Source organism: Ipomoea nil, unplaced genomic scaffold (assembly GCF_001879475.1).
Source record: "Ipomoea nil cultivar Tokyo-kokei standard unplaced genomic scaffold, Asagao_1.1 scaffold1509, whole genome shotgun sequence".
Lineage (NCBI taxonomy): Eukaryota > Viridiplantae > Streptophyta > Magnoliopsida > Solanales > Convolvulaceae > Ipomoea > Ipomoea nil.
In genome coordinates this window covers 3,001,797-3,026,947 of record NW_017617937.1, presented here as the reverse complement: position 1 = coordinate 3,026,947, position 25,151 = coordinate 3,001,797, and the positions used below count along the sequence as shown (strand labels likewise).

At 34.8% G+C, this 25,151-nt stretch overlaps 3 protein-coding genes and 1 long non-coding RNA gene across 10 annotated transcripts; 3 read left to right on the top strand and 1 right to left on the bottom strand.

Moving 5' to 3' along the window:
* Window positions 1–294: 294 nt before the first annotated feature.
* On the bottom strand, window positions 295–6,340 carry LOC109189189. 4 transcript variants are annotated; one of them, XR_002055559.1, is made up of 3 exons: window positions 6,021–6,340; window positions 2,967–3,211; window positions 295–1,941 (listed from the first exon to the last, which is right to left on the bottom strand). It is a non-coding gene; the product is annotated as an uncharacterized LOC109189189 (long non-coding RNA). The 4 variants fall into 4 exon arrangements; XR_002055560.1 differs by having other exon boundaries at window positions 2,967–3,204; XR_002055562.1 differs by having other exon boundaries at window positions 2,967–3,105.
* Window positions 3,218–4,592, top strand: LOC109189187. The gene is made up of 2 exons (XM_019339973.1): window positions 3,218–3,552; window positions 3,625–4,592. The coding sequence occupies exons 1-2, from the start codon at window positions 3,352–3,354 to the stop codon at window positions 3,805–3,807; spliced, it is 384 nt and encodes a 127-aa protein (XP_019195518.1). The 5' UTR covers window positions 3,218–3,351; the 3' UTR covers window positions 3,808–4,592.
* Window positions 6,341–19,265: 12,925 nt separating the features above from the next.
* Window positions 19,266–22,334, top strand: LOC109189186 (CDPK-related kinase 4-like). Of its 4 annotated transcripts, none has more exons than XR_002055558.1 (4): window positions 19,266–20,568; window positions 21,175–21,396; window positions 21,582–21,824; window positions 21,906–22,334. XR_002055558.1 is itself a non-coding variant. In XM_019339972.1 (2 exons), exons 1-2 carry the CDS (start codon window positions 21,600–21,602, stop codon window positions 21,963–21,965), a joined length of 285 nt encoding a protein of 94 aa, XP_019195517.1. In that variant the 5' UTR covers window positions 21,582–21,599; the 3' UTR covers window positions 21,966–22,308. The 4 variants fall into 4 exon arrangements, 1 of the variants encoding a protein (XP_019195517.1); XR_002055556.1 differs by having other exon boundaries at window positions 19,267–20,568; window positions 21,180–21,396; XR_002055557.1 differs by having other exon boundaries at window positions 19,267–20,568; window positions 21,180–21,465.
* A 471-nt stretch (window positions 22,335–22,805) lies between these two features.
* Window positions 22,806–23,864, top strand: LOC109188846 (scarecrow-like protein 11). Its single transcript, XM_019339482.1, has one exon. The coding sequence runs from the start codon at window positions 22,806–22,808 to the stop codon at window positions 23,862–23,864; it is 1,059 nt and encodes a 352-aa protein (XP_019195027.1).
* The last annotated feature ends 1,287 nt before the right edge of the window (window positions 23,865–25,151 follow it).

The window sequence follows — 25,151 nt, the reverse complement described above, 5'->3', positions numbered from 1 at the left end:
AATTGTAATGTGTTTTGATAAAAGTATTTTGCATGTTTGGTAGTAGGGTGGAATTAGAATGATTACTAATATTGTTGTTTGGTTATTTATGATTTTATAATGGGAATAAATATTTTAAAAATACAAAAATAAAAAATCAAGACAATCCTACTATATAATAAAGCCATAAGATCTTGGCCAATCAAATTGCTGCAAATTCCCGCCCAGTGAAAACGCTGCCGTTTTCTTTATGGCTAATTTGTTGCCTATTTTTTCGAATCAATTTTATTATACATATAAATAATAAATACTAACTGCAACAAATAATTGTGTTTGTATTGGAATTGAAAACTAAAGCTATATTTAGAACCCCTTTTGGAGTCCCAATTCACTTGGAATCTGTTCAGCCGTCGATGACTTAAATGCTACTAACAAAGCATATGGTTATATGTAAAAATCTTCATCGAATACATACATATTAGAGATATATTACATATATAAGCTACGGCTATCCATAAATATATATATGAATTCAAATTTTTTGCAGCTTTCCATATGTGTTGTTTCTTCTTCCCAGATATCATCATAATGCATCTGCAAACGTGCGTAAAGGTGGTTTGATCTCAGCCTTCAAAACTTGGCTCTATAAAAACTTGGTACGACATCTTCATTCTCTACCACCATTCTCATTTTGAAGCTACGTTTGATTCACTTTTCTTTCAAATTTGCTGTTTCTGAAAATCTGCCAATGGCTCCACTCTACATTCTAGGTAAAGACCTGAGGATATCTACATACAAAAAGGCAATAAGATTAAGACTGGTTCGAACCTATAATGTACCAGAAGGGAGAAATTCAGAAGCAATCAAAAGCCAAGAATGTTTGTTTCATGACAGTGAGGTAATCTATTTTTTTCCAGTACAACTGAAAATCTTAATTACAAAAATGTTAAACCAAACAATTATTTCTGTCTTTTTAGGGCACATATGTTCATGGGAATATTCCAAAAGATTGTGTCGATCAGTTTTCTAAACTGTTGAAAGAAGGCAAGGTTTATGCTATAAAGGATTTTGCAGTAATCTCACACTACTATCAGTACAAAACCACTGATCACACATACATGATTAGATTCACTCATGAAACTCATGTGGAGAGACATAGGCGAAAGGGATTTCCCAACCTCATGTTTCGGATTAAGTCTTTTTCAGACTTAATGTCTGGTAGTGTGTCTGACAAGCATTTGATTGGTATGATTTATATATTTTCTATTATTTCTTTTCTCTATCTTATATTTACTATGTTTTATTTTTCTAATTTATTCTTTTTTAATGGCCTTATTTTCATTATAGATGTCATTGGAATAGTTGTGGAGTTCTACAGTCCTAAACAACTCACCATAGCTGGTTTTCCTTCCAAACTTCTCGATTTTCTTATTGAAGATGGCCAGTAAGTTTCCTTTCTACTTATTACCTACTTTTTCAGTTGGAAGTATAGTAGTCAATCCTTAATTCCCTATTTAAACATACTGAGATTCTAATAATCCTAATAATATTTCAATAGTTACAGTACTGCTTTTCTGTTATATATAGTAGGATTTAACATGCTCTATTTTAATTTAATAGGCCTTAAGGAGAACATTCATAAATACTGGAAAAAAAAAAAGTAGACATAGAGTATACAACTTATCTTTAACTCTAATGTTTCAATCTTCTGTTCTTCATGATAAGCCATCTTTGAATTTTAGGCTTAGTTCCAGTCCTCTTTTAGATTTTCTCCACTGTAGTAATCAACTAAAAAAAATTAGGATTTAATTAAACCAATAATAAATACTTAAAAAGATTTCAATAATAGACATACAGTATAAAACTTAGCTTGATTCTGCTATGCTCCAATCTTCGGTTCTTCATTACAAGCCCATCTTTGAATGTTTGGCTTAGTTACAGTGCTCTTTTAGCTTTGTTTCACTGTATTAATCAAGTAAAACACATAGTATTTAATTAAAACATTCATAATTACTGAACAAAAAAAAAAAATTAATAGACTTTAGTATATAAAAAACTTATCTGATTTTCTTGATTTTTCACAGGTCAAAATATGTTCTTGATAATCCAATCTGCTGTTTTCCATATTAGCAATTCAACCTTTTTATTTTTTTGGCCCAACTGTGATTTCTGTACAAAAACAATTACTAATCATACTTCACTTATTTATCAAAGTAAAAAAAAAAAAAATTAAAAAAACATCTTAGCTTAAAAAACATTTTTCATTACTCAATTCAAACACATACTCTATAAAATGCATAATAAAACAAATAATACACATAAGAGTAAGGTTTTCTGATTTTGAGTAATAATTGTATCTGATTACAGCTTAATTTATCTCAATTTTAGGGGATGTCGTATTAAGTGTACAGTGTGGGATCACCATGTGGATACTGTCATCGATTATTTCAAGAACCATGTTGAAGGTCCTTTGATTATTTTGCTGCAACTTTGTCGAGCAAAACAATTGGACAGTAAGTGCAGTATATTTTTTTTTTCATATATACTTTTATTCTTTGTTCTGATTTTAAGTTACCCTTTTCCCATTTTGTAGATGAAGTCAGACTTTCCAGTTCCTACAATGCTACACAAATATGGTTCAATCATGATTGCAAGGAATTTAAGGAGTTCAAAGATAGGTAATGCAACTTCATTTCTTTCACTAATCACCTATCTTAAATAAATTCTTACTAAATTGTAAATCTCTACTTTTATTCAGTTTGAAGGTTGCTCACAGCCCACCAAGAAGCATACAGAGTTTGTCTGTGATGTCTTATGTCAATAGTGCAGAAAATTCTAAGTCTCCAATGGTAGTTACCACTATCAAGGATCTTTATGAAAGAGCAGGGGTACTATTTTACCTAATTTTAGATCTACTCTTTAGTTTAAATCATAACTTAACCATTAACTAAAATTTTTAATCTAACAGGAAGGATACTATTGGGTACCTGCAAGGATTGTGTCCGTTGAGAGTACCAGGAATTGGTATTACCATTCCTGTAGATCGGATGGCTGCTTTAAGAAGCTGAACATGGAGGATGGAAGTCTGCAATGTCAAACATGTCGTGCAAAGTGGCAAGAGGGTACCTTAAGATACAAGCTGGTTGTTAGGGTAGGTGACAAGACAACTGATGCTCCATTCCTCTTATGGGACAAGGAGGGCTGTGAAATAGCTGGGAAGACTGCCTACGATCTCCGGACCAAATACTCAATGGTAAATAAATTTGCAATCAAATTGAAATTTATATATATATAATCTATACATATATTTGCTACTTAACTCTTGGTTATTTAAAAACATTTTTCCAGGATGGCTCTCCACTACCAACTGGTATGGAAGAGGTTCGTAACAAAGCAATGGTTTTTAAGGTTTCTGCTAAAGCCGATCATTTCAAGAACCGAGCCATGCCTATACCAGTTGTCGGGATAACCTATGATGCCGAATTAGTTCACCATTACTGTCCATCTTTGGTTGATGATCAGGACCACCTATCCATCATGCTTGATGAAGATGACCAAGATGGACAGTCTGAAGTAAGCACTAAACTAATGGTCTTACATTGAACCAAAACAACATTGACTTAAGTATACTTATTTCTTAAACAGGAATCTGAATCTGGAGATGAGGCCAGTAGCCCAAATGTGACTCAAACTAAGAAGCAAAGGACTGCTGAAAATAATCAAGCACTGGAAGTAGCAGAAACTAAAAGAAACCTGATTGATCAATTCTCCTCAACTAAAGATGTTAAGAAATCAAAGCCTGTTGTCGTCAAACTGGAGAAGAATTGAAAGTGAAAGACCTTAATTGCTAACTCTCTGTTTTAAGGGTTTAATGATGGACAATTTTCACTGCATAGTGGTTTAGTTGTATGGATTTGATGTATTTTCTAAACCTATTTTGATAATATGTACTGTGAAGTACATATTATATGTTTTGGATCATTTTAGAACCTAATCATTTGCTTTAAATTTTATGTTTTAAAAATAGTTTAGCTGCTCTTTGTTATTGTTATTTGTGTATTGCCTAACATTTTGCAGGTAAGAAAACACAGATGTCAAGCAGATTTCATGCAAAAGTACAAGATCAAGCAGTCCACAAATCATCTTTCAGTTGTCTATCCATCAGATTAGCATGAGATTTAGATATAGTAATTAAATATGCTAGATCCATACAGTAATGTACTTTGTTGACAATTGTATTACCTCAACTATCACTTTGTACATCACAGACTGTTAGTAGAAATAACATATTATATCTTATAATTATTCAAAGGCTTTCGGTTGTGAATAATGCTACAAATTATAAACAGTTTGCCACTACATTTGGTCATTTTGATCTTTATATTTTTTGAAACTTAGACACTAATCAAATGTACTCACAAATAAAACAATTGCATATATGTATTTTAATACATATTAATTATTAAACTATAAAATACTTTGCTACAAGAAGAAGTAAATCATTTTTTTGTGTTTGGAGCTGGCAACTAAATGAAGTCCTTTACATTTGTAGTCAAATCAAGATTGTAACTGTATATAACAAGTTTACAAAGAAACAAAAACAACAATTTTGAAAGTACAGATTAATTTTTCCCCAATGCCCCATTTCCTAGAGAGAAAGCTATAACTCTACTAGCTAGCTGGCTGCTCCTAAGGCTAGGCTTCCTGGAATTTCTTCCAAGAATCACAGATTTCTTTACTTCTCCCACAATAATTCCAACTGAAAAAAATTTAAGCAGCCACCTCTTTTTGAAAAGGACAAAGTCTTTATTTTCAACACCTTTATTTTGTAATGGCTTTTTTTTCAGCATAGGATACTGAATCTGTTTAAGATTCCAGCAGTCCATGTCTGGAAACATTTAAAAAGTTTACAACTGATTAGACACATCAACAAATTGAATCCGGTTCTACAATGTGATGTATTTTTGATCAATTATCACCCAGTAGTATGTTGAAGAAGGCTAAGGCTGTGGTATTAAACAAAAAAAGTTGTAGACATTTCTTTTAAATTTTTTTGTAATGTTATTCACTTTACCATTACAAATCTGTCTTTTACAGCTTTACACACCAACTAATGAGTTTTTTTTGAATCAATTCACTATACTCACTATTTATTTCGGTCCTTTTCCTGTACTTTAAAGCTAGATAATTTGAAAGATATGCTGTTAATATATCATTCTGTACTCACTCCTTAGATGCTTACAAAAACTATAACCTAGAATGTTTGGCTTTTAAAGAAAAGATTAAAGAAAATAATAGAACACACTCTTCAATCTCAAGTATTTTCAAATTCATTCACATATGTTTCAAAATATATAATATTACATTTGAAAATGGAAATTTCCAGTAAACGGCAATCGGACAGTATTACAAAAACAGGTACAATCATGACTTCCCTGGTCTTCTTCAATCTTTCTTTCATCTCTTCTGATTCAGTCCTCATTCCAAATCACTAATATTAAACTACAAATTCTACAACATCTTAAGTAATTTCATAAGTGGCATCAGAAAGTAATATCATCATTTGCCAGTTTCTCAAAAAATCATGTTAGAATTGAACTACAATAAAAAAAAAAATTGAATAACATAGTTCATTTGCTAAAGCCAAAATCCTAACATATAAATAAAAACAAACAGATTTACAAATGTAGTCAATTAGATGGCAGTTGTAATCAATTTTGAAATCCACAAAATAGACATATACAAATGTAAAATTGAATAACTGATGGACTATGGCTTTTATACTTCCCAATTACAGTAATCATTAGTTTTAACCAAATCCCAATGCTTTGTAATTATACTTTGAAATTAGACATTCTCAGATTCAAATTGATGAGATCACTGGACAAATTTAACATTCACCTAAAATCACCACTTACACAAACACACTATCCAAACATACTCAGTCTAAAACAATGCGGAAATTAACTTCATCAATAATCATCGGCGCAAAAAGGAAGAACACACTATCTAACCAAGGTACTTTAAATAAAATTTCAAACCTGTATTACTTTCATACTCTTATTTGTATTACATCATTGCTTTTGGTGGGAGATTTAGAATCTGCATGCTACTCCATCTTGCTTATATAATTAGATCTATAAGTACAACCTGTTTAATCACAATTAGAGAACAGTTTATTTAGTTCAATGGTAAAAATTAGTATTAGCATAATAATAATAATGAAATTAATAGAATGATTTCGAAATCTTGCAGTTAAGAAACGTTGTAACAGTATTTGATTATAAACTAAGAACTATCATAATGTTTATGCAAATGATAACGTGATATTTATACTCATATAGACAAATAATATATTAAGAACAAAAAAAAAAAAATCGGCAAAATGTACTTATCTTAAGAAAGGCTGTTTTTTCCTTATCTTTGGCATGTGAGGACGCCGTTGCTTCTGACAGAATTAAACCCAGTTTAGGCTTAGATTTCCATAAACATAAGAACTCCTTCGACGGAATTTCTACCGCTTTAGGGTTTCAATTTTTGGCTTTTTTCATATGTTTTCTGGGTTTCGAATAACAAGCTAGAAGTAATCAACAAAACTAGCAAGGATATCGGAACTAATTTGGCGAACAATATCTCGGTTTAGGGTTTCGATTAGTCCGATAAAACTTACACGATCAAAGCTTTTCGTGTATAGAGCTTTGAAAATGGGGATTTAGTGAGTTAAGGTCCCTCATGGCTTCGATTTCCATATCCGGTCGTCGCGATTAGGCAATCGAAACCAAAACGCGAAGAAGACGGATGTTGGATCGGAGACCACAGAGCGAGGATGAGAGGGGATGAGGGAGAGTATGTTTGGGGAGTCGGTCGGCTGGGGTGGGTTTTGATGGGTGGGCCGTAGGGAGTTATGGGCTGGGTAGAGGGTTTAGTAAATGGGTATATAGTAGGATTTTAGTGTAATTATTTTAAGACTATTATTATTATTATTATTATTATTATTATTTAGACTATTGTTATATTGTTATTATTATATAGTAGGATTATATTATATAGTAGGATTTGTTATTATTAGTGTTAGTAGGATTTATTATATACTCGGTTTATTTTATTTAATATTATTTATTATATACTCTATTAATATTATTTATTACTGTCAGTATAGATTCTCTTTTTAAATAAATGAATGATCTTGAAAAAATGTAAATTAAAAGTATAACTTAGTGACATTAATAGTATGTAAAATTGAACATGTATTTAATTTTTTATATTAATATTTAAATTGTTTTATAATTATAAATATGGTTTATATTTTTGTTATATTTGTTTAAAGTAATACATACATTCATATACTTTTGTTTCAATAAGTGGCGTATAAATAATTATATTATTATAAATTGTTTAATTGGTTACAATTTCTGTATTTTTTTTTTTTTACAGAAAATGATTCGCCGGAAAATGTAACATTGAACACACCCACAACGCCCGTGTTGCCTGGTAAAATGATTTCTCTCGAATTTTTGTGTTTGTGTAATTGTTTTCACATATATCAATTTTTATTAACATCGACCAAATTTATATCGTTTTTATGGTAGGTTGTATTTTTTTTTTTAGATTCAACTTATTGGTTCTTTAAATTATTACAATCTTTTTGTAGACTATTCAATCCCAGTACAGTCTACAAGCTTTAGATCTCAACTTACATGCATTAATTCAGCAACTCAAAATAAGAAGCGTGTAACTCAGGGACATCGTAATGGGCTTCCACCGCAAAATCTCAACTCTAGCAATGGTATGAGCAATTCTAATTCTAAAACGATATAATCTTTTTTGTACTTTTTTAACTTTTTATTTTTGGTTGACTTTCCGTTAGTAATTCTTACCAACAATCATTTCTTTTCAAGTCAAAGTTATACACTTTTAAAATGCATTCATGGTCTTGGTTAACTGTGTATAGTATATTAAATATTTTATATTATATCTCTCTAATATAAGTTATTCTAATAGCTTTGTTGTTTTTATTTTTCATAATAGTTTGCCAAAATTATATTGAACCAAGTACATCGCGATCAACCGTCGTGGAAGTTACACGGCTGGAAGACAAAGAAATTCGAAGGCCTTTAGCAAATTTGACAAATGGTAAATTATATAAAACAATTCAATTCTTTATTATAATTGGAATACAATCAGTTACATTTTGATAATTGAATAATTGAATATTCGTATTTATTTGCATCTTTTAGTTAGTACACCACAGTCATGCGTTGTGGATCAATGCGGGTTGTCGCAAAATATGGAAATGCAACGTCGATTGATTGCAGATTTTGATAACGCGGTCCATGATACTACCTCAAAGTTGACAATTCGTACTGGTGGGTAATATACTATTAATTAGATAAAATATTTGAGTTTCATACTAACACTTACTTTTGGTCTATAGATTATTACGGTGATGTTGGTGATCAAATGTATTCCTGTCAGCACTGTGGAGCTATGTTTTGGTTAGAGGAGCGCGTTAATAAATCATCCGGTGTTCGGAATCCAAAATATTCACTATGTTGCAGTCATGGAAAGATCAAGTTGGCACCTACATATTGTCCACCTCCTGCAATAGTGCAATTGTTCTTTAACCAAGATCAAAAGAGTTCACATTTCTTGAAAAATATTCGGTCCTTTAACAATATGTTTTGCTTTACTTCCATGGGTGGCAAAATTGACAGAGCAATTAACAATGGTAGTGCACCACCAGTCTTTAGACTACATGGTCAAAATTTTCACTTAATGGGCAGCTTGCTACCAGTACCTGGAGATCGTCCAAAGTTTGCTCAATTGTATATTTATGATACTGAGAATGAGATCAACAATCGTCTAAGTGCACTTGGGTAAGTTACGATCAGACATACATTACTTTAAATGATCATGAGCATGTATTTGCAGCAATTCAACTAAATTTATTGATTTTGTTTTTTTTAAACAGGGATGATGATTCTACGACTACATTGCATTGTGAAATTGTTAAAGACATTAAGGATGCATTAGATGAGAATAATGTTTTGGTCAAGAGTTTTCGCATGGCCAAAATGGAGATGGAAAGTAATCCTAGAAGAGATATTAAAATAAAACTCATCGGAAGGAGGAACAAAGATGCAAGGACATATAACTTGCCACAGGTTGGAGAAGTGGCTGCTCTGATTGTTGGTGATTTAGATCCAACAATGGGGGAAAGAGATATTTTGGTGGAATCTAAAGCTGGTCATTTTCAGAGAATAACTGAATTACATCCATCTTATCTACCATTGCAATACCCATTACTCTTTCCTTATGGTGAAGACGGTTACAGAGAAGACATACAGTTTAACAATGTTGCAGGTCAGAGTTCGAATGCAAGAAGTAAACTTAGTCCCAGGGAGTATTTTTCATTCCGTTTGCAAGATAGGTTCAACGAAATGTCAACATTGCTTTATTCTAGAAGGTTGTTTCAGCAATATTTGGTAGATGCTTATACCATGATAGAATCCGGACGCTTGGTTTATATTAGGACTCATCAAACGTCACTGCGATGTGAATCATATAAATGTTTGACAGATGCGTTAACACGTGGTGAAGTAGATCCTACAGCCCAAGGAAAGCGTATCATTTTGCCATCGAGTTTTACAGGAGGAGCAAGATATATGGTGCAGAATTATCAAGATGCAATGGCAATTTGTAGATGGATTGGTTATCCAAGTCTATTTATTACATTCACATGTAATCCCAAGTGGCCTGAGATTGAAAGGTTTTTACAACCAAGGAATCTCAAATCTGAAGATAGACCAGATATTATTTGCCGTGTGTTTAAAATGAAATTAAACGCACTGATAAAAGAGATCCAGAAAGAAAACATTTTTGGAGTTGTTGATGCAGGTACTTTGTTCTATTTAATTACAAAATTTTGTTTGTTAACCATATTAAGCATATTTGAATTATAAGTTTTCTATGTTTCAATCTGCAGTAATTTACACAATTGAATTTCAAAAAAGGGGATTGCCACATGCTCACATTTTGATATTCTTGGCAAAGAGCAACTCTTATCCTACTGCAAAAGACATTGATATGATAATATCTGCTGAGATCCCAAGTGAATTGTGCGATCCAGAATATTACAAAGCTGTGGAAGAATTTATGATGCATGGTCCATGTGGTGCAGCGAGGAAGAATTCACCTTGCATGGTCAATGGTAAGTGCTCTAAATTCTACCCCAAAAAATTTGTTGAAAGCTCTACAGTGGATTTTGATGGATATCCGATATATCGCCGTAGAGATAATGGTCGTACAATAAGGAAAAATGGAATTGCCCTTGATAGTAGATATGTAGTTCCACACAATAGACATTTGCTGATGAAGTACAAAGCTCATATTAATGTCGAGTGGTGCAACCAATCTAGATCAATAAAGTACTTATTCAAGTACGTCAACAAGGGTAATGACAGGGTCACAGCTGAATTTTACAATAGTGCGGTGGAAGAATCTACGGGAAAGGTTATAGATGAAATCAAGATGTACTATGACTGTAGATATATTTCGCCCTGTGAGGCTGCTTGGAGGATATTTGCATTTGACATACAATTTAGGAATCCATCTGTTGAGCGTTTGAGTTTCCATCTTCCAAATGAGCATTCAGTAATATTTCACGATGATGATTTGGTGGATGATGTTGTAAATCGGCCAACGGTAGCACAAAGCATGTTCACTGCATGGCTAGAGGCGAATAAAAGTTATGCAGAGGCGCGGCAGTTGACATATTCACAGATGCCCACTAAATTTGTTTGGAAAAAAGATAAAAGGGAATGGCATCCAAGGCAGAGGAATTGGGCAATTGGTCGAATCTTTTATGTGCCCCCAAATAGTGGTGAAATCTTTTATTTGAGATGTTTACTTAACATTGTTCGAGGACCAACGTCATTTGATGATATTAAAAAAGTGGATGGCGTACAATATAATTCATTTAGAGATGCATGTTATGCACGTGGTTTAATTGAAGATGATAAAGAGTATGTCGATGCAATCAGTGAGGCAGCAGTTTGGTCTTCGGCACATTCCTTAAGAAAATTGTTTGTTACACTATTGACATCGAATGTAATGTCAAAGCCAGAAGATGTGTGGGAGGTGATCTGGCATTACTTATCAGATGATGCTGAATTTACGTGTAGAAGAAACATCTCAACTTCAGGTAATAACTAATTATTATCTCATATGTACGTATCCATTTTTTGTCTATAATATCTTACAATTTTGTTTTTATTTTTAGATCTAATTCTCAATGATTCTCAAAAAAAGAATTATGCATTGTTTGAAATGGAGAAGTTGTTGAATGCTTGGAACAAATCTCTAGCAGACTATCCACCGATGCCAATGCCAGATCAAAACGGTGATTTGTTTCAGGGAAATAGGTTGTTGTTCGAGGAAATGTCATATGATCGGGAAGCTCTAAGGCATGAACATGATTCTTTGGTTCAGAAACTAACTGAGGAACAGTTACTCATCTATAATAAGGTAGTTGCAGACGTCCAGTCAGAGATGGGTGGCATGTACTTTGTGTATGGTTATGGTGGTACAGGCAAAACCTTTTTGTGGAAGACACTTTCAGCAGCTCTAAGGTCCAAAGGTGAAGTTGTATTAAATGTTGCGTCAAGCGGTATAGCTTCATTACTTCTGCCTGGTGGACGGACTGCACACTCTAGATTTGCTATACCAATTTCTGTTAATGAAGATTCCACTTGCAACATTAAGCAGGGAAGTGCACTGGCTGAATTGATCATCAAAGCCAAACTTATTATTTGGGATGAAGCACCGATGATGCACAAACATTGTTTTGAAGCATTAGACAGGACAATGAGAGATTTAATGCGTTTCACAAATCCTAGGAGCTCAACGATGACCTTTGGAGGTAAAACAGTTGTTTTGGGGGGAGACTTTAGACAAATTCTTCCAGTTATTCCAAAAGGTACTAGACAAGATATAGTACAAGCCAGTATTAATTCTTCTTACTTGTGGAATAATTGTGAAGTTCTTCGTTTAACGAAGAATTTAAGATTGCGAAGTATTAGTGATGAAGAGGAGGTTGAGAAGTTAGGTTGTTTTGCCAAGTGGATTGCAGATGTAGGTGATGGAAATGTTGGGGAAGACAATGGTGTTGATTGCAATATAATGATTCCTTCATCCTTTGTATTGGAAAATGAGGGCGATCCCATTAGACAAATTGTTAACAGCACATTTCCAGATTACCGTTCTGGAAACATGGATGCAAGACAACTCGAGAGTAGAGCTATTCTGGCTCCAACATTAGATGTTGTAGACGAAGTGAATGAATACATGAACGGTCTGAATCAAGCCTCATCAATAACATATTTGAGTTGTGATTCTCTTTGCAAGTCAGAGGCAAATGTTGATATGCAATCTGAGGTACACACAACAGAATTTTTAAATAGTTTGAGATGCTCAGGAGTCCCCAACCATTGTTTAACTTTGAAAGTTGGTACTCCAATTATGCTGCTGAGAAATATAGATCACTCACTGGGACTTTGCAATGGTACAAGGTTAGTAGTCACACAACTGGGAAATCATGTTATTGAGGCACAAATCCTATGTGGCAACAACGCAGGTACAAATGTGTTGATACCAAGGCTATCTTTGACTCCTTCAGACCCAAGACTTCCATTTAAGTTTCAAAGAAAGCAGTTTCCAATTATGTTGTCATATGCAATGACAATCAACAAAAGTCAAGGTCAAACGCTTTCACAGGTTGGTTTGTTACTCAAAAAACCAGTTTTCAACCATGGCCAGTTATATGTAGCAGTTTCTAGGGTGAGTAATCCTGACGGTCTTAAGGTGTTAATTTGTGGGGAATCTAGAGGCCTTTTAAACAAAACTCAAAATGTAGTTTACAAAGAAATCTTTAATAATGTGTAATTTTTTTATGCTTATGGAACGCCAATATAATATATTTTGTCTTTTTATTATGTCTACAACTTTATTCGTACTATATATATATATATATACAATATACCAAGCTTTTATATATTACATTATAATATCATGGCCGTGCATCGCACGGGTGCAATACTAGTTTATTATAATATAATAAAGACATATTTACTAAAGCATTGCCTGGTCTTAAATTTTCTTTTCTGAAAGACAAGCTCCAAGTTACAAGTATACCATGTGCTTGAGGGAGAGTATTAGGACTAGTATTAGGATTCTTGTATTTGAGTCATAGTATGACTCCTTATTCTAGTCTTCCTCTTATATATATATTCCCTTTACATGTACATTGTAACTACAGTTTATAATATACAGTTTCCTACAATTCTCATCTTACCCACTGAAATATCTTTACAGATTTCAATTTAGAGCAAAAAAAGCTGCCACTTAAAAATTGTGGGTTTCATTCTAATCTTGTGATGGCATTGAGATTTGATTTTTAGTAATCATATTTAAATCGATTGAAATAAAAAATAATAATAATAAGAAATATAAAGAGTCAAAAATACCTGTACTAAACATAAAAAAAAATAGTTATAAAAAAGTTAAAAATGTCTAAAAAATAATATTATAAAAGGTAAAAAAAATAATAATTTAAGATTAAATTTGAAATTGTCATTAGACAAGGGACCTCCAGTGAAATTAACTTTGTATTTTAATTTCATTTCCTATACTAAGCGAGAAGACGCGACCTTCTTCTCTCGTTTGCCGTCTGCGACTTCTGTTCTCGCTTCTCGTCTCTGTCGATTTTGCGCCTGCTCGCCACCACCTGTCCACCAGAGACCAGACGGCGCCTCTTCCTCGCCAGTCGCTGCCGTCTTCTACCTCATGCCAAAACGCCTCTGCCTAGCCAACGGCCAGGTTCAACTTCTCATCTTCTCAGTTTTTCCCTTTGTTCAATTTGTTTGTTTAATTTGCTTAATTCTCGTCTCAGGGTCACCTAATTTTGCCTTAATTTAGTTTGGCCATAAATCCTAATTTGCCCTAATTTTCTTTGATGAATAGGCGAATTGCTACTGGTTTAATTTATGCTTCTTTGTTTTTACCCTAATTTTCTTAATTTTTCTAATTATGATTTTGCCTTAATTTTGTTTGTTTGCTTTTTTTGTTGGTTTAATTTATGTACTGCCTGGAATTATGTGATTTAGGCTGTTAGGCATTTAGCTATGGTGTTGCTGTGTTGAGGAAATGAGGAATTATGTGATTTAGCTATTGAATATGATGAGACTATACATAATCTGTAATTCTGTGATTTATGCTTATGAGGAAATTAGGAATTAAATATGAGAATTAAATATGAGACTATGCATATATTGGTTGAACATTTTTGAATGTATTTTCCCTTTGTTTCTTCAACCCCACTGAAGATAAATTCTGGATCCGTCCCTGCCGGCCGTGAGGATGCCAAGTTGATGAAATTTTCAGATCCTCCCTCCGATTTGTTAGTTGAAATCCTGGCGAGGCTCCCCAGCAGCAAAGCAGCTATCCAATTGAAATTGGTATGCAAGAGATGGTCTTCTCTTATCTCTTCTCACTATTTTATTACTGTTTTCAATCACCGCCGCCATGACCCAATTCATCCCTCATCGTCTGGCTGCTTTATATTCGAATCTGCATTTGGCCTCTGTTTATCGATGGTTCGCTGGGGATACCATGATTTGTGCGGCGACTTCCACAGGCCCGATTTCAGTTTCCTTCCCTGTCCCCAAAGCAGCATTAGAGTCACGGCTTCATGTGCTGATTTAATTCTATGCTACACCTCGACCTCTAACTCCCGATTGTTCCAACCCATATTCTATTATGTCTGTAATCTGCTAACCAAGCAATGGGCTGCTCTTCCTCCTGCCCCCCGAGTCCAATTAGAACCCGAAAGATATGTCATGTTTCCCACTGGCTTCCTTTGCGTTCACGCGCCCTGTTCCCTTTGCAGCAGCAGCAGCCAATGTGTTGTAGGTCAAAATAATAATAATTTTATGGTGGTTCGAATTTGTGTTCCAACAACTTCTTTATTCTTTTCACCGTTCAAATTCCTCGTTCAACTCTTTTCGTCTGAGGAAGGTGAATGGAAAACTGTTGTGGTTTCATCACCGCGGGTCGTAAGGTTTGAAGTCCGTTCTACTCGAACTCTTGTCTCCTATAAAGGGATGCTACATTGGCTGATTTCTGGGTTTGTTCTTGTGTATGATCCCTATAATTGTCTTGAAAGATTTTGCCGTGTAATTGATACCCCAGCTATAGCCCGGGACCAGTGGCGAAAGTTCCAAACCATTGGAGTGTTTCAGGATCGTCTTCGTTTAACACATGCTTGGCCTTCCGAATATTATATATGGGAGCTGGAGGACTACAACATGGGGAAGTGGAGTCTGGTGCACAAGATTTCCAATAGAGCAAGTCTCCATCTTCGGGCCTTCCCGAATGATCCTCATCATCTTCCTCATTTTGATCCTATAGTTAATCTTGATCCTAAAATTAGAGAGACAGGATTTTCCTGCAAAGATGGGAGTGTTTTTTATTGGACCAATTCTTCTTCTTCTTCTGGGTGGCGGGTTGCTAATGGGATTGTCCATTGGATTACTCATCAATCGTGGCCAACACCAGTACCACCACTAACTGCTTGCACAATTCCAAGTAAGTTTTTTTTTTGGTGATTTTTTTTTCTTTTAACTTTAAAATTTAAATATTTGATATAATCATTGTTTACAGATTTCGGAATGAAAAAATTTCAAAAAAAAAGTTAATTCAGCGTTTGAATTATTTTAAAAATTGAGAATAGAATTTACAAAATAAAAATAAAAATTCACTTCGAATGGACAGCTCAAACTGAAACGAAAACCTTTCTAAAAGGTTCTGGTTCCGATTCTGATTTGTCATTTTCTACAACCATGAACCACCGATCTAGAACCAGAACCATGGTCACATTTGTATGTTCAATTTTTTGCTTACAATAAGCCTAATTTGACTTAAAACCATTTTTAAATCCTACTTAATATGTAAGCTGTTAAAAAAAGTTTGGAAAACTGTTATAGGGCTTTAAAAAGAAAAATAAAACTTATTTTATGGAATAATACAAATAATAAAAACAAATTACATAACCTGATAACCATCACATACTCCAATACAAAAGTACATCATTACAAAAAATATAAAGTCAATAACAATAATATAAAATTTATTCATGTTCATAAAATATGGAATTTATTTTGAAGAAATTTTCTTATTGGGCTAAGAAGAGGCCTGTAATGCAGGCCCAACTTTATTGACTATTCACATTGGGGGAAAAGAAGAGGAAGAAGAAAGTGAGAGGGAGAGAGGATAACGTCGCCGTTGGTGATCATATACCGGCTATCGGAGCTAAGCCTTTGGTTGTGAGCTGCAGTTATGGGGAATAGTGTTGAAGGAATTTTATTAGTATGCTTTTTAGTTTTTATGGTCTGAAGTATCAAAAAGTTTCATTCTTTTGTTTCAAACTATGAATTATGGTTTTACCAGTGTTTTCTGCTAGGAATTATGCTACATTGCTTCTAAGATACCTTGTTGTATATCTCATTAATCATTTCCTGATCTCTTTGCTTTGGATTGAAATTTATGTAGTTACTTTTGGTGGGTATAACTTGGGAAATTTATGTAGTTACTTTTGGTGGGTATAACTTGGATTTTGAAAATAATTTTCAGAGTTTATGTGGGTATGTCTTTGCTTTGGATTCAAAAATAAAATAGCTTGGTAAATGTGGTCTGACAAGTTGTTTTGAAAACAGCCATTAAAAGCAGACAACCCATAGAGTGCCAATCACTAGCATCTGTAAATAAAAGACAGTAAACAGTACACAAGCTTCACATCAAAAGGTAGATTTTTTATCCTCATCCCTCTTGCCACCAACAATGCATCATCTTATTGTAGCTATAAAATCTTGTGCATAAAAATTTCAGGACCAGGTTTCACTGAAACACCACACTACAAGAAGTTCACGCTGAAAACTAAAGGCACTAGTGAGTTAGAACCAAAAAAAGAAAAAGAAAAAAAAAAGCCCTCTTTGTCAATTAAGCTGCCCAAGGAATAAAAGGTCAACCCTTGGGGGATGCCAAGGATCAAATATGGACAGTGGGAATGCAGAAGTGCAGTCCAGACATTTTTATTTTTAGTGCAACAAGCTAGTGAAGAAAATGAGCACTAGCCCGCAAGAGTAGTTCACTTGCCCCTCATGTCGTACCAAGATTGAGGGGCAAGGACTCAGGTTTGAGCCTGGCAGCCACAGTGTAGGAGTTATACCCAATATGGTGAACTCTGTCTTCTTATCTAAAGGATGTTGAGTTATCGTGATTTACCCATCACAATCCTGTACAACCAGGGCTTGGGGGCCTCATGGAAGGGATTTCCCCTTTTGAGGAGCAAGAAAATGAGCACTGTGGCAAAACCATTTCGCTCATAGTAATAAATGAAGCATATCATATGTTCCTAGTTCAGTTTCACTTCAATTTCTGCCTTCATTAAGATTCCTAATGGAATATAAACTCTGAAAAATATTTTCAAAATCCAAGTTATACCCACCAAAAGTAACTACATAAATTACAATCAAAAGCAAAGAGATCAGGAAATGATTAATGAGATATACAACAAGATATCTTAGAAGCAATGTAGCATAATTCCTAAGCAGAACCCACTGGTAAAACCATAATTCATAGTTTGAAACAAAAGAATGAAACTTTTTGATACTTCACAGACCATAAAAACTCCTTCAATACTATTCCCCACAACTGCAGCTCACAACCAATCATGGTTAGAACTTTTAGAAATATAACCCAGAGAAAGAGCAAATTTTACCTTTTTGCCCAAAGGCTTAGCTCCGATAGCCGGTATATGATCACCAACGGCGACGTTACCCTCTCTCCCTCTGACTGTTGGGCCTGCATTACGGGCCTCTTCTTAGCCCAATAAGAAAATTCTTCAAATAAATTTCCATATTTTATGAACATGAATAAATTTTATATTATTGTTATGGAATAAGGTTAAAATAGGTCATCCAAATTCATACGATAATGTAATTAGGTCACTGAACCTAAAAATTCAATAGTTGAACCCCTAAATTAATCAATTTTAAATAATTTATTCAATTTGAAGGTTTCCAACAGGTAAACAGGTTACCCTCCCAAATTAATTATTTTTTAAAAAATAAAATTTAAAAATTAATTATTTAAAAAAAAACAAAAAAACAAACAAACAGAATCTGAACTGAGACGAAGAAGGTCTCCGGCAGGTTTCTTCGTCTCCAGCTATGAAGACAAAGACTTTCCTTCATCCAACACCATGAATCACTAATATAATTTGAATATTAAAGTCTTAATAGAACTCTAACTCACAAATCCTTATAAAATTATAACTACACCATTAGTCTATATATTAAGGCACTAAGTCATTGCCCACTGATTAGAAGTACGAGCATAAATTATTATATATGCAACACAACATCAACGGAGAATTTTGTGTTAAGACTTATTTTAATCAGACATGAGAGTTCTGCAAGTATGTTTGTACATCTCCTATCATATTTCTATAATATTATTTGTATAAACAAATTGTCGCTATGCCATATTGCCAGCACCCCATCAAACTCAACCTTCTGTCAGAATCCCCTCAAATTATATTAGTATATATTTAATATCTTATGCCTTAATCTTTATTTGATTTTTCTTATTTTCCATATTTGGTTTCAACTATACTCATACAATTATTTTATTGACAATTATAATTAATATTGACTATATTATCTTGTAAATTTAGAATTACCTATTGTATTAAGCAAATTAAACATTCAATTATAAAAACTCCAATATAATATTGTCTTGATATACTTTAAATATTTATTTGAAAATAAATATTGGACATTATTCCAATCGCGCAAAAAACTAGTATAAATCTAATCTAAAATCTAAAAACATAATAAGTCTCAATCAGAGTTATATTCCCCATTCATGTCTATGTTTTTAATGCTAATCATTTTGTACATTGTGTTTTTAGAGTTGTACTATGTAAATTTTTAGAATAAAACACCATTATCATTATAACTTCCGTTATCTATTGTTACAATGCATATGCATCCGTCATATATTTTATTATATTTTTTAATGATAATAATATTTGTAGACATTATATATTGAATTATTATAATAAATAAATTTGATTTGACATAGATTTTAATTAATAAGGATTTGTTAGTTATTTTAAAAAATATATAAATATTTGGCGTATGTTTTTGCAGACTAAGTATATAATAAATACACAGCAGAATCACAACCGCCCCTCTCAAACTCTCACCAAAAAGTGCGTTTGGATTTGGGAGAATAGGCATAACTGCACATGGATCGCCCCAAGTTGATGAAATTCTCAGATCCTCTCTCCATCGATTTGATAGTTGAAATCCTGGCGAGGCTCCCCAGCAGCAGGGCAGCTATCCGATTGAAATTGGTATGCAAGAGCTGGTGTTCTCTTATCTCTTCTCACTATTTTATTACTTTTTTCAATCACCGCCGCCATCACCTATCCCTTCCGCCAATTCATCCCTCATCGTCTGGCTGCTTGATATTCCGTTATAATTGTTTTGGGTATTTGAGTATGGTTTGCTGGGATGATGCTGCAGGCGGCGGCTTCCACAGGTCCGATTTTAGTTTCCTTCCCTGTCCCAAAAACAGCATTAATTTGGTTGCTTTGTGGGCTGATTTAATTCTATGCTCCACCTCCCCCAGCCACTTCGAACCCAAAATCCATTATGTATGTAATCCACTAACCAAGCACTGGGTTGCTCTTCCTCGTGTCCCCCAATTCCAATTAAATGGAAGAATTTTCAATGTTTCCACTGGCTTCCTTTGCGTTCCTGCGCCCTGTTCCCTTTGCAGCACCCAATGTATTGTAGGTGACAATAACAATAATAATTATAATTTTATGGTGGTTCGAATTTCTTCTATTCCTACTACCATCGATTCCCAGTTCAACTTCGAAGCTAAACTTTTCTTGTCTGAGGAAGGTAAATGGAAAAGTCTTGTGATTTCATCACCGCAGACCATAAGGAAGTGGATTCGACACCGTTCTTCTCAAACTCTTATCCCCTATAAAGGGATGCTACATTGGCTGGTTTCTGGATTTATTTTGGTGTATGATCCCTATAATTGTCCTAAAAGATTTTGCCGTGTAATTGATACCCCAAGTGAGGAGGAGCGACGCACCCAAGTCCTTGGACTATTTCAGGATCGTCTCTGTGTAACAGAGCATTCGTCGAATATTGATGGTTCCTTCTATTATATATGGTTGCTGGAGGACTACAACATGGGGAAGTGGAGTTTGGTGCAAAAGCTTTGCCAAACAAGTCTGCCTCACCCGGCCCTCCTGGATCATCCTCATCTTGATTCTAAAATTAGAGAGACAGGATTTTCCTACATAGATGGGAGTACTATATATTGGACTGATCCTTCTGGGGAGGGGGTCCCTTCTGGGCAGGGAAGTGCTAATGGGATTGTCCATTGGATTACTGATCAGCGGTGGCCAACACCCGTGCCACCACTAACTAACCGCCGGCACAAGTCAAAGTAAGTAGTAGTTAAAAAGTAGTTTCAATATCTTTCTTTCTAGCTAGGGATTTCTATGGCTGTTTTTCCCATTCCTTAACTTGTGATTGCTCCCCTCCCCTTAATTAGCTAGCTTCTTATTAAATTATATGGCAGGCATATAATTTGTATAGCTTGCTTAGTGGCGGCTAGCATATTTTCTTTGGATTATAGTTATTGTATCCAAAATGTTTGTTGAATTTGGATAATCTTTTTCTTTGGATCCTAATATGTTTACATGTTATAATTGCGGATAATGAAAATACTCTCGGAAATTCATTGAAAAACGGTGAATGGTAGAAATAGAGTTTTTTTCACATCCTTGTTCCCATCATCTATTTGGGAAAAAAAAAAAACAATTTTGGAGGTTTTTTTTTTTCATTAATTGTTTATGGTAGGTATCGGTCGTGCAACCAATATGTCTAATGGGTTGAAGTGGTATCTATGTCGCATACTCAGTCCGTCAGTCACATGTGAAGATTGCATAAGATTAATGACTTAAACTATATCAAATAAATGTGCATTGTGATGCATTCCGATTAGATTGGCATAGTGTTCAATAATTTTGTATTTTTGTATTCTCTCTAGTGCAGATGGCATCCGGCAGAGAAAGGTCGGGCGGAGAAGAAGCCCAAGGCCGAGAAGAAGCTCCCCAAGGAGGGTGGAGTCGCAGCGGCCGGAGATAAGAAGAAGAGGGTGAAGAAGTAGACGTACAAGATCTACATCTTCAAGGCGCATGCTGAAGCAAGTCCATCCTGACATCGGGATCTCCAGCAAAGCCATGGGCATCATTGATGTTCCATAGATGACGTACAAGATCTCCTCTTGCCTTATAGTTTGATAAAATTTTGGTTTTCACCTTTTTGAAGCATATTGATTGTGAGTTTGGAATATTTGCTATGTTTAACAATGTTCAATCATACCATCTTGCTCTATTTTAAACAATCTTTGGTTGCACATAGCATACAAGAACTCAATTATTCTGAACTGTACAGGCTAGGGGATTGGATGTTATGCCAACAACCATCTCACACTTCCGCAATGGAGGTGATAACGAGACGGCTGATTTGTTGGAAACCATGGTTTATAAACAGATTGACTTTGAAGAATTCTGTGCTGCTGCAATCAGTGTATATCACCTCGAAGCTCTTGAAAATTGGGGAGAGATAGCGAGTGCAGCTTTCGAGAACTTTGACAGAGAAGGAAACCGCGTAATTTCTGTAGAAGAATTGGCACATGTAAGTGGTATTCCTAGGAGCTAGCTTAGCACCACTTGGATTCAACACTGAGACTGATACTGATATATTTGGGTTATGCAGGAACAGAACTTGGGGCCGACGGCTTATGCTCTCCTCAAGGACTGGCTGAGGACTGGATAAGAGCGGACGGGAAATTAAACTTCGTGGGGTACACAAAATTCTTGCACGGCGTGACAATTCGCAGTGCAAATGCAAGGTTTCATAGATAACAAGAGGAAGAAGGCATGGATGGATGGAGGATACAAAGGAGACGACTGAGTAGTAGTATAGCTGTAATTCTTTCTATCTTCTTTATTTTTCTTTCAATATTATGTGCAGGAATGAATGGATGGATGATCTTAAAGTTATTTTTGATGAAAAATGTTAGCTGAGAGAGAGGTCAAATGCATGCATGCATGCATGCGTGTATCTTCTTCTACAAATTCTTTTGAATGTTGAAAATCATCATTTTATTCTTGTTTGTTTGTAATACTTGAATGTTGAAAATAATCATTGTAAACCAGTTCCTAGATTAGGGGCATATTTGATCCTTCTTTCTTCTTTCTTCTTTCTTTTTTCTTTTTTTTTTTTTTTTTTTTTTTTTTTTTTTTTTTAACTAAGTCAAACAAGTAATACTAATCAAATAAGCCAAAATTGACTGAAAAGGTAACTATTTTACCAAACAGTGCCATATAAATTATAGAGAAAATCACACTTTTGGTCCCTCAATTGTTCCTCAATCTGCAATGTGGTCCCTCATTGACAATTTCATTCAATTGGGTCATTCAAACCTTTAAATCGTAGTCGATTTAGTTCTCCGGTCAAATTTCTCTCAAACCAGGGTTAAATTCATAGATAATTTGGTAATTTCATAACCATTTACCCTCAATTTCCTAGTTATTTTAATTTTAATTGATTTTATCCATTTATTCTCCGACAGATCGTTCACCGCCAAAGGGGAGGAGAAATCACTACTCGAACATGGAAGATGAATCTGCAGAGAAGCAGGGGAATAAGCAGTTGGCAACTTACAACGACGAAACAGAGCCGCCATTAGAGAAGCTCAACGAAGTTCTACTCTGCAACTCGCAAGAACCCAGGAAGAAACCCGAGGAATCCAAGGGCGCGGCGGCTCCTCCTCCTCCTCGCCCCCGCAAGAAACGAGAACCGCAGAAGGAAGTGGTGGACCTGAGAGGCCTATTAACTCAATGCGCGCAGGCTATGGAGAACTACGACGGCCGGGCGATGACGGAGCTTCTGGCGAAGATCAGACACCACTCTTCTCCGCGTGGCAACGGAAAGGAGAAGCTGGCGTTTTACCTGGCCAACGCGCTCGAGGCGCGGCTCAACGGTGCCGGCACAGCGATCTTCACCCTCCAATTCTCCAACAACATCTCGGCGGCGAATATCCTCAAAGCTTACCACATGTACATTAAAGCCAGCCAGTTCAAGAAAATCTCAAATATTTACGTGAATCATTACATCATGAAAATGGCGGCCGGAAAACACGCCCTGCACGTGATCGATTTCGGAGTTCTCTACGGTTACCAATGGCCGTGTATGATTCAAGGCCTCTCCAACCGCCCTGGCGGCCCCCCCAAGCTCCGGATTACCGGAATCAATCTCCCCCAGCCGGGGTTCAAGCCGGCGGAGAGAGTGGAGGCCACCGTAGCTAGGTTAAAGAAATACTGCGAGCAATTTAACGTCCCGTTTGAGTTCAAAGCCATAGCCAAGAGATGGGAAACCATAAAACTCGAAGATCTCGAGATCGAGAGGGACGAAGTTCTCGCCGTGAACTGCATGTACCATCTGGAGAACGTGCCAGACGAGACAGTGGTCTCCGACAGCCCGCGCGACATCGTCCTAGGTTTAATCAAACAAATCCGCCCGGACATCTTCATCCACGGCGTCGGCAACGGCGCGTACAACTCCCCATTCTTCACGACGCGGTTCCGGGAGGCCATCTTCCACTTCTCCACCTTGTTCGACATGTTCGAGGCCGTCCGGGTGTTGTTGAGAGTAAATCTTAGTGGGTTGTGAAATTACCAAATTATCCATGGATTTAACCCTGATTTGAGAGAAATTTGATCGGAGGACTAAATCGACTACGATTTAAAGGTTTGAAGGACCCAATTGAATGAAATTAACAGTGAGGGACCACATTGCAGATTGGGAAACAATTGAGGGACCAAAAGTGCGATTTTCCCTAAATTATATAATGAAGGTACAATTGAATAATTTTGTCACTCTACCCTAATGAAAAGAGACAAAAACATCTTAATAAGAAAATGAAAGTCAAATAAATACCTTTTCTTAAAACTGCAATCTTACTCTTTGCCAACCATTAGCTGAAAGTATTAATTCAATTTACTATGATTATCATTTCTGCCACTATACTTTTCATTTGTTTTCATTGCTGCTGCTAATTTGCTATATTCCCCTCTTAATCTGTATTTGTCTTGGCTTGTTCGAAAATATTTATCATCAAAATAGCATAACTATATGTTATAACGTAAATGCTTATTGTCAAATACATATTTATTGTCAATATTATCATTATACTTATTATAATTATTATTATTAGTATATTCTAAGAATATTACAATCTTAAATGTTTTATAATTTACATAAAAAAAATTATAAATTAAATGTTCACAATGGCCTTGTTTGGTAAAATGGCTGTTAGCTGTTAGCTGATTGTGTTAATTAGAGGGTATAAATAGTTGATAACATTAGCTGATTGTAGAAAAATGTTTGGTAAATTAGCTATTAGCTGATAGCTCTTTGGTATAATTTCCTTTCTCAAAAAGCTAATTGAAAAAGTTGTTTGGAATAACTTTTTGAATTTTAGCCTTTTGGAGTTGCAAAAAGCTAATTAACCAAACATTTATATTGATAGTTTAACTAAATCAAACAATTAATAGTGGTCAAAATAAGTCAAAATTGGCCTATGGACCAATTTTTTTACCAAACAGGGCCAATATACCTTTTGCAAAATTGTGAACATTCAGTATGTAAATTGTGTATTTCGGACCTGAGTCCACCTCGCAAGATGGATCCGAGTTCACATAATAATCACTAATTTGGTCAAAGAAAAATTCTGAAAATTGCTAACAGTTTGATTGATAACCAAAAGTCACTACAAATCATAATAAGGTCCATTTTTTTAAAATAATAAAAAAAAAACAAAACATAGCATAACATAACAAAAAAACCCAAGGTCTTGAAAAAATAATGGCTATGTTTGGCAAACATAGCTGAAAAGTAGTTGAAAGTTGAAAAGCTATAAGCTAGAAGCTGAAAAATGAAGAGTTGTTAAATAAACTA